Source organism: Coffea eugenioides, chromosome 10 (assembly GCF_003713205.1).
Source record: "Coffea eugenioides isolate CCC68of chromosome 10, Ceug_1.0, whole genome shotgun sequence".
NCBI lineage: Eukaryota > Viridiplantae > Streptophyta > Magnoliopsida > Gentianales > Rubiaceae > Coffea > Coffea eugenioides.
The window spans coordinates 2973095-2983346 of record NC_040044.1 but is presented as its reverse complement, the minus strand read 5'-3'; the positions used below and the strand labels follow the sequence as shown (position 1 = coordinate 2983346).

The window sequence follows — 10252 nt, the reverse complement described above, 5'->3', positions numbered from 1 at the left end:
GCCTTTATACTAGTATTTGGAAGATAATAAAAGCTTAATCATTAAGCACATTCTATTGGATGAATGACGTTCATGTCTATAATCACACCTATCACAAAAGCTTTTTAATGAATCATTATATATATTCTTTTATATAAATGAAAGAGTTTGAATCCAAAATTTCATTCTCTTTGTTAAACGGCTGAGCTTGGTTGTCAAAACTGATAACGGGGATCCTGGCCCTTTCTTTTCTTTTCCGAGTGACGGAGGCGCATACATCAGTGGTGAGTAATTGGATGGACCCTCCATGATTTAGTGAGTGAAAGGTCGTTTGTTTGACTGGCAACCAAGAAACGTCCGTCTGATTTTTCCCTTTTATTTAGTATTAGTTTTATAAAACATCACCATCACTAAAGCCAGCAATTTCAGATGCCTAGTTAAACATTCTTCTTACAGAAAAATAGTTTTCCCTTCTGTTGTTCAATAAGCTAGAGAACTGTCCCTTAATTGAGTGCACTAGTCCCTCGGGTCGGCTCAGCTGGTGCTGGGGTTGCGTCATTAGGTTTCGGCACCATGTGATCAAGGTTTGATTCCTTCTACCGTCTTATGTATCTTAAAGGGCGGGTGCATAAGCGCAAGAAAATTAGTCTGAAAGGATACTTCCTGTGTTGACAAAAAAAATTTTTTTTTTAGTGCACTAGAACTTTCTTACATCAGTGGCCAGATCATTTTTATGGCCTACGCTTCCAATTTATTTGACATGTTATCAGTTATTGATTGAATATGACTGGGGAATTCGTTCACGAATTTCTGTACAAGTCATGAATTTACATTAATCTTAACTTTTCTATTTTATTTTTTCTTTCTGCCCGGTATTTTTGGGGGGGTGGGGGGGGGGGGGAAGGCCAGTGGGAGGCCTTAACCAAGTTTACATAGAGATGGTTATCCTCATTAAATATTCAATTAACAACGATTTAACCATACTTGGTGAGATCGGGAGAAAGATTCATCTTTAGCTCAAGAATGTGTGACAAGTTGTAGAAGTAATTTTAGATATTACTTTAGGAAATTCTACAGTTCCTTTTGGGAGGCGTTCCCTCAATTATATTGTGGACGATGATATAGTTGTTTATATTTCAAATTTTTGAAAATGTTGCCATCTCAAGACCGAAACTAATCGTCTCATCCTCTAACTTTGAAATTAACTCAACTGTGTGCTACCTAAAAGGGACGTCTCAGCCCAAATGTCGACCCTGTTTGGCAAGTGAGTTTTTTTGGTGTTTATCTAAAATTTTACTGTAGCGTACTGTAGAAGTTTTTTTAAAAAAATTTTTGAAGTGTGTTTTTTTTTTAATATTTTGAGGTGTATAGTTTAAAAACTTTGAGAAGTTTTTTGAGGTTACTGTAGTTAAAGTTTTTAAAAACTTGTAGCAGATAAACTTGACAAAAAACTTATCTGCCAAACAAAGCCGATCATCTCTTAACAGCATGGAAAAGTTGTGAGAATTGTTGAAGGGATTGTCCATCGACAACAGTGATTTTTCATCAGTGGCGCTGGACTGGCCCAAGCTAAATGAATTTAGGCCTAGCAGCCCAAGGGCCATCCAAGTATATAAGCCCACTTTGAATCATGAATTGAGAAATGAAATGAAAATAGGATCTCAAATAGGTGTTTCGTTGTCCAGGTTCCGACAAGAAGAAAGCAAACTGGATTCTGAAAACTCTCTTGGATGGAGAAATCATCTTAAGGATGCTCATTCAAAAATGCACGGGCCAAATCAAAATATGGATGGGTCTTGGGTAGACTTTACATAGGAAGCCGCACTTATTCGGGACCCCAGCCCAGCATTTCTCATTTTGCTAAGCAGCACACCCTCGCCTCACACTAAAGAGTCTTCTTAATCCATTAACTAAATCTAAACTCCTTTGTCGTGCCATATTCTTTGTCAGCTACTCTTTTCAAACTAGTTAGAAAAGGCCATTTTTGTTCTTTTTGCCCTTTTTAGGCGTGAACTAAACACAAGAGAAATTGTGGCTGCTCAAATTCGGGCAGCAAAAAAAGTAACCAAAGATTTACTCTTACTACATTTATGTGGTCAGCGCGTGCGTGCGCATGTACATACATAAATACGTATATGCATTTATATATACACACACACGTGCGCCGATTCGATTTAAGGCATCGATTTTTTTAAAAAAAAAAACAAGTGTAAAAAGAATGAAGTTGATTTGGAAAAAATGTCAAAAACACAAATGTGCAACAGATTTGAGCGTATACATTCAAATAATAAGTTGATATGAAGTAAATGTTTAGTGGGCACCTTACCTATTGAAGAATATCTAGTATTTTAAACCAAGATCGTTCATCATGTGAATAATGCTAACTTATTGAGGAACGGTTAGGGTGAAAATTGAAGTCATAAATTGCAGTTTCTCAAAAAATACATTAAATGTTACTTTTATCATGGAAATCCTGGAGCAGCTGCTCTTCTAATTTTGTGTGATGGGATTGATTACCTTAAGGATCTTCTTCACGCTTGTTTGGTGAAGGTGTGGGAAGGTGCCCCACCTTCAACAGCGTGAAGAGAAGCATCATCAATTGTATTTTAGCTGTTGTTGTTTTAGAAGAGAAGATACAGCAAATGCATCCATGGCCGCATGGCGACAGGAATGAAAGAGAGCAGAGCTTGGCGTGTAATGAAGTAATAAATCGCATTGGCGGGACTGTTTTGATTAAAATGGCACGCCTGAGATTTTCCGGATTATGCGCTGCTATTCCACATGGGGCTTCTTGTCGCGGCCATTTCTTGGTCAAATTCAACAGTCATTTTTTGCTTTGTTTGCGCTGCAACCCCGTGGAATCATTGTGGGACCATTCTATTTTGCAGACACACTCTTGACCTTCATCCCAATCACTCCACGCGCACCCGCCATTTCGACGGCGGTCGCAGCACATAGGCTAAAAACAAATCACCCCCACAGCCAATCGTTGGTTGGATCTCGATTCGCTAAAGCCTTGATTATTCGAGTTTGATTTTAAAATAATTGAAGTTTGAATTAAAGTATTGAATCGAATTCAAACCTTTACATATTAAAACTTATTAGAAAAAAATAATTTTTTAATGCTGTTAGAATTTTATGGTGTAGTTTTTATTGATTATAGCATGGTATTGTGCGTTTTTCAAATATGTTACATCTATGTACGCTCAACGTAATTTTTATCATTAGTGAAGATGAAATGAAAGTATGATGTTTCATCAAAAAGAAAAATAAATTTGATTAAGGCTCCAAGATATAAAAAATTAAATAATATTTCGAGCTTTTGAGTCGAATTAGAATCTATCAAAATGCTAAATCAAATCAAACTCCAGTTTAAATTTTAGTTTCTTATAACGTCGAGCTTGAATTTGAACTTTGAAGAAGCACGGAACTTCCCCGGACAGAGCTGAGCTGACGAGCTCGGCTTGCTGATGGAGAGAGCGCGTCCTAAGCCTGAAAGACAAACAAGAGAGTGAACTAACAGGGGCCCCTGAGATTGTCCCCGACTCCGACGGTCAAGTTAGTTTCCGTGAGTGAGGTTCACGGGAAGTAGAACGGTCGGGAGTAATTGTCCAATAGTGTGCATACCTTGCGCAGTCAAATGTGCGTTATCATTTATACCTGCTTAGGAGTCCGACCTCCGTACGTTTTCGGGATTTGCCCAGAATAGCTCATATCCCGCACTGAGGGAGAGCAATCCCGACCTATGCGGGATTGCTCTCTGGAGCCCCTTCGGAGCCCTAGCGGCGGAGGGCCGCGGGACAGTTCTCATGGGCCGGGGTCTAAGCCCAACTCGGAGCTTCCTGGGCTGCCACGTGTACAGGCCCAGGACGGGGCCTCTGCAAACTTCAAATTATAAATCAATCTAGTCTGACAGATTGAATTTTGGATCAAATTCGATTCATTTGCAACCTAGACCTACAGGTGGAGAGTTTTCTGCTTTTCTTAACCATGATGACACAGGGCGTAAAGAAGAAAGATACCAGTTAAAGATTAAATACGGACTCTAATTTATCATGATAGCTTATTATTAATTTTCTCGTTGAAACTGTAGTACCTAAACGTATGACTAAATCGAGTTGAGTCGCATTTCAATAGTACACTATTAGAACTCAACTAGACTTAAAAAACTTGAGTTTTAGTTTATCAAACTTTAGAAAATTGAGTTCAAATTCGAGTTCGATTTTAATTTATTTTATTCGAGCTTGACTCAAATCAAGCCCAATTGATTTCAATCAAGCTTGATCAAACCCAATCAAAGTTTAAATAATATAAAATTGCATTTACACAATTTTAAACAAGAGATAAAATAGACATTTTATAATAATAATTTTAATATATATATATATATATGGCGCGCACACGCACGGACATCTGTGTTCGAACTCAAATTTTGATAAAAAAAAATTAAAAATAAAAACCTTCCCAGCTAGTCCATTTAACTTGGCCCATTTACCCCTCAGGTCCCTTGTTCGTAAACATCAGGTCCACAACAATTCAATCTAGTTCGCCACTTCGCTTCTGTGCTTTCACTAAAGATCTTTGACTATAAATGACACTCAATAGGATTTTAAACGGACCCACACTTGACACTCCTGCCTCTCTACTGAGATAGTGAGAGAGATACAGTACACTCCGAAGAGCCAAAACCCACCGGGAAGCTCTTAAAAGTTAACCCCCCCTCTTTACTCTTTGCAGAGCCCCTGTTGATGTATTTGCCACTGCATTTTCAGTGCATTCAGGTAACCTGTCTGTAGTAATTGCAATTATTAGAGTATCAGAAAACCAAATGGTACCTTTTTTTTTTGGTGCATAGTGTACACTAATTTGATGACAGAGACAAAATAATCTTAGTACATTGCATGCATGTACATATAAAATTCTTTGCTTAATCTACAACAAAAAAAAAAAACATTTGCTTATAATTTTTATGTATTTATTACATGATTTTAAGTTCAAAAAAAGAGTATCAATGATAAAATGAACAGCTCACCCTTGACGATTAAATACTTTTGCACATAATAAGATTATGATTTTAAAAGTTATACGTGATCCCTCATAATTTATACTATAGTATCAAAACGACCGAAACCATCCTTTGTAATGGAACCAACAAAATTGTTAAGATCACTTTCGTTTGGAATAATCACTGTAATAGTTTTTATGATATGATGCATATAAGATAAAAAAAAAGTGATTAGAAAGATAAAAAAAATTGATTAAAAATTGTATTTGTGATATAAACAAAATTTATATATCTTGAAGTGTGTTTGGATTGCAAAATTATTCCAAATATTACTTCAAGATATATAAATCTAGAACTGATTACTCATTCGTCCCTAATTTAAAAATTTTCAACATAATTAACTTGAAGTTTTTCAAAATCTATGCATAATCACTTATGGTTAATAAATGGAGTAATTCAATTTACATCTTGATCTTGGAATGCTCTTTGACATTTAAGTTGGCCCTATGACAGGGGACAAGTTTTAATCGCCTTGACAATTTAAACTATATAAAAAGGTTAAATGAAAAATTACTAAACTTGGAGTCAAAATTGCAGTTTACCCCAAAATAGAATTTGTAATATCAAATCCTTTGAACACATATACCACCAACCTGCAAACAACTAGAACTTACAATAGTCTCTCTATTTGTGGTGGATGTCTCATTTTGCACATCCGTTATTGTAAAAGTCTAGACCGGCCGAGCTAGTATAAATTATAGGCCAATCCCTAACATATGCCTACAACAGGTCCGGACCTGCGCCATAAAGCTACTGTACCCCTTGTCATATACGATCCACACCTCCACCATCAATCAACCTGAAATTAAAGCTCCAAGGTTCCTTTTTTTTTGTTTTTTTGAAAGCTCCAAGGTTCTCATTTCATACATTTCACTTCCAGACTTTACGCTTTCATCGGTGAGAATCAAAACTATCGAGGTTCGTGCAATCAACACCACACCAACGGTCAAGATCAAACCTTTACAAACTCTCACACCCCTCACATCCTTTACTATCAGCATCCGTTCCCACCGTACTCCCAGCCCCAGTCCCCCTGCATGCTCAGTCTCCCCGACTCTCACTCACCGGTCTTATATATATTCTTCCCCATTTCTCACTCATTTTCACTTTCAGCAACAGAAGAAACAGAGCAGCAGAACCCAGAAAAACGCAGAGCACTAACAAACTGCTAATCATCAATGGAGGAGAGGCCAGAGACAGAGCTAATTTCGATTCCGGCAACCCCACGTGCGTCGACGCCGGAAATACTCACGCCGTCCGGCCAGAGGTCTCCCAGGGGGTTGGCCTCAACTGGGCCAGCATCAAAAGAGGCTAAGTCATGGACCCCGACTTCGTTTATATCTCCGAGGTTCTTGAGCCCCATTGGGACGCCTATGAAGAGGGTGTTGGTTAACATGAAGGGATATTTAGAGGAGGTGGGACACTTGACAAAGCTGAACCCGCAAGATGCTTGGCTTCCCATTACCGAGTCTCGCAATGGGAATGCTCATTATGCAGCTTTTCATAACCTCAATGCTGGTTTTGGGTTCCAAGCTCTGGTCTTGCCTGTTGCATTCTCTTTTCTTGGCTGGTGTGTAGTCCTATCAACTTTGATGCTTGCATAGTTGCTTAAGCTTAACTAATTGGTTTACTATGTACAAATCAGCAAAGACTATTGGCTAGATTCAATCCTCAGTTAGCTTTGGTTTTGACTGTGTCCTTTGTGCTTTGTAGTTCTTGAATGTTACGTCGAGGGATTTGTGCTTAACTTGTGGTCCTTTTGTCAATGATAGGAGGTTTTAACTGCTTTTGGAAGCATATATGCAGTGCATTAGGTTAACGAGGGTAAAAGATCTACACTCTGTGTTTAAAGCTGGCTTCCTTTTATCCATTTTTCAACTACTAGTATGCTAGTGTGGAGTAGTGGTCCTTGTAGCGTGCTTTTTCCATCCTGAAATTATAATGAAAATTTGGCATGTGCATGAAGCTTCAATTTTTGGAAGAATTAATGGCATAAAAATTCTAGCTTTGATGTTTGAAGGGTAGAAATAAGCTAGGTACTCTGTCTTTCTGTATTCAAATTGTTCTTGGCTTCGTGTTTTGTCACTTTGAAATTTGAATAGTGCAGTAATTCCCTTTTTTCCCTATTGTTAACTTCTTCGACAGATTTCTTTTTCCTTTTATAGCTCATAACTCATTTTTTCCTCCCTCTGGACTGATACTTATTAAGTAGTTTTTCTTTGAAGTTGATTGAATCTGAGTATGTGATGGACTTGTGGGTCTACCAGGTGATCGTATCTTCTTTATCTTTTGATTTCTTTTGTTGCTTTTTCCAAGGTTCATCATTTTCATTTGATTTGAATAGAAGTAAGAAAGATCCTCGAGGCAAGTCATATCCTTCTTTTCTTTTTTCAGCCTTTTACTTTTTCATAGAACGCTGCATAGAATGGGTCCTTTCATGATTCTGTATTTTGCCTTTTGAGGATGAAGACAGTTGGCTCTGCTTTATGCTTGATTGGTATAATTGGCATGGCAGTGCTTTATCTTGCAATTCAATCCCTTTTGATGCTAAATTATTACGTGATGTTCTCTACCCCAGAATGGTTTTTTTTCCCTCCCCAGCACTACAGCGTCAATACTTTTATACTAATTCCAATTAATCAGCAGTTAAGCTTTCACTAATCTGGATATCTGCCTTAGACTTTTATCTTTGGACTTTAGTGATCCATGTGCTGATTATCTTGAAGATTTTTTCTCTAATTTAAGAAAGTCATATCGCATAAATTCCAAAATTATGTCAGGCCAATTCTGTAAGCTTTTTTAGTTAGTTATCTAGTTCATAGTTCTTGCAACAATATGCAGGAGTTGGGGCATAATTTCCTTGACGATAGCTTACTTCTGGCAACTTTACACTTTGTGGATTCTCGTTCAGTTACATGAAGCAGTTCCTGGGAAGAGATACAACAGATATGTAGAACTTGCACAAGCAGCATTTGGTGAGATAGCTTCTGAAACATAATTTAAAAGGATAGTAGCAAACAATTCATTTATTTCTTTCTCCTATAGACAGTAGCAGATTATTAATAATGCAATTGTCCTCAAGAAATGCTAGTTCTTATTACCTCTTGCACATTCGAAGATACAGGGACAGCTGCAAGTCCTGATTCACTAAACCGTCTCACAATATAGAATTTTGTCACAGATTCCTACACGGGGAGATAAATTAATAGAAAATCTTACAGTTAAACACAGTGGTCCTACTGGTAACGAGAGATTCTTGCATTATCATTTCCTTTGCACCTTTGCATGAAACTGATTTTGCGTTTACTACTTGAATTTTCAGGGGATAGATTAGGTGTATGGCTCGCGCTTTTCCCTACGGTGTATCTGTCAGCAGGAACAGCGACAGCTTTGATTCTCATTGGAGGGGAGACCATGAAACTGTTCTTTCAAATTGTATGCGGCCCCCTGTGTTCTTCAAATCCTCTGACAACTGTTGAGTGGTATCTGGTGTTCACATCCTTGTGCATTGTGTTATCCCAGCTCCCAAACCTTAACTCAATTGCTGGACTCTCATTGGTAGGAGCAGTTACTGCCATAATCTACTCCACCATGGCTTGGATACTCTCTGTAAGCCAACAGAGACCACCCTTGATCTCTTACCAGCCCATCTCATTGTCTTCACCTTCCGCTACACTCTCTTCTTTCCTAAATGCACTTGGTATCATTGCATTTGCATTTAGAGGCCACAATTTGGTCCTAGAAATTCAGGTATGCTCTGAGTTGGTTGAAATGTATATCATGTTTAGTGCTGTTAAAGACCATCGCGATGTACATTCTTAAGTCACTGCAATTATCTGCTGTTATAAACGTCAACGGTGTTTTGTAGGCAACAATGCCATCAACCTTCAAGCACCCAGCTCATGTGCCGATGTGGAAGGGAGCCAAGTTTGCCTATTGCTTCATTGCCATGTGCCTGTTCCCCGTCGCTATTGGAGGTTTCTGGGCATATGGAAACCTGGTAAGCATACTGCTTCTCAATCTTCTGTTTTCCACCATTCAATATTCACAGGCTTTCTTCAGGAAAGTGAGATATTTTTTCACATCCTGTACAACATTGTATGCTTTTTCACTTAAAATTTTGGAGTTCTATGCTTTTCAGATGCCCTCAGGAGGAATTCTCAACGCATTGTATGCATTTCACAGTCATGACATTCCCAGGGGACTCCTGGCAATGACATTTCTTCTTGTCGTGTTCAACTGCCTGAGCAGTTTCCAGATATACTCAATGCCCGCTTTTGACAGTTTTGAAGCAGGCTACACGAGTCGTACAAACCGTCCATGCTCGATTTGGGTTCGCTCAGGTTTCCGAGTCTTCTTCGGATTTGTCTCCTTCTTTATAGGGGTGGCACTGCCTTTCCTGTCCAGCCTTGCTGGTTTGCTCGGAGGGCTCACTCTACCAGTCACATTTGCTTACCCTTGCTTCATGTGGGTTCTCATAAAAAAGCCAACAAAATACAGCTTCAATTGGTACTTTCACTGGACTCTCGGTTGGTTGGGCGTTGCATTCAGCCTCGCCTTCTCTATTGGAGGCATTTGGAGTATTGTCAACAGTGGCCTTAAGCTGAAATTCTTTAAGCCCAACTAGTTAGTATATGTATGTAGACAAAGCAAGTGTGCCTGCGTCGAAGTCATTTTTCCCTTCTTTTTTTTTGGCCCTTTATGTTCCTCCACATGGAAATCAGATCGTTATCCGATTATGGTCTGTCTTATCTAATTATGTGTTGTAATAGGCAAAGTGGCAAAACCAAAAAAGTCGTATAAATCTTTTTACCACTTGATGTTGAGCGTGTCTTTGTTAGGCAAAGTTGGTTCCTCTTGGGAGTAGCGTTTCATGCTTGGTTGTTTTGAAGCACTAAAGCTAGAGCACATTCAAGGGGATGGCTATCATTGGTAAGATTTTCAAGGGAGCAGATGCCAAAGCAATCCTTCCCATCTTGTCTGCATCTCTGGCCGCACACCGCCCGTTGAATGAAGTTTCGTTCAAGTTGGTGGGAAATCCAAAATTGTGACCACCAACACCAACACAAACACAAACGCTAGGCTTGCATCATGATTATTTCCCACTCTCGGTGCCACCGATTCAAATTCCAAAGGAATTGATCCATTGGACGTCACAACTTTACTACTCCCTCCGTCCCACTTTGATAGTCCTGTTTTTCTTTTTTG

General features: G+C 38.7%; 1 protein-coding gene across 1 annotated transcript; it reads left to right on the top strand.

Moving 5' to 3' along the window:
• The first annotated feature begins 5971 nt into the window (after positions 1 to 5971).
• On the top strand, positions 5972 to 10252 carry LOC113748637 (lysine histidine transporter-like 8). Its single transcript, XM_027292138.1, has 5 exons — positions 5972 to 6614; positions 7886 to 8019; positions 8367 to 8794; positions 8913 to 9044; positions 9186 to 10252. Exons 1-5 carry the CDS (start codon positions 6223 to 6225, stop codon positions 9669 to 9671), a joined length of 1572 nt encoding a protein of 523 aa, XP_027147939.1. The 5' UTR covers positions 5972 to 6222; the 3' UTR covers positions 9672 to 10252.

Coding starts and splice junctions, on each gene's coding strand:
- LOC113748637 (XM_027292138.1), top strand. CDS start 6,223: ATGGAGGAGAGGCCAGAGACAGAGCTAATTTCGATTCCGGCAACCCCA. Junction 6,615..7,885: donor GCATTCTCTTTTCTTGGCTG/GTGTGTAGTCCT, acceptor AACAATATGCAG/GAGTTGGGGCATAATTTCCT. Junction 8,795..8,912: donor ATTTGGTCCTAGAAATTCAG/GTATGCTCTGAG, acceptor GGTGTTTTGTAG/GCAACAATGCCATCAACCTT.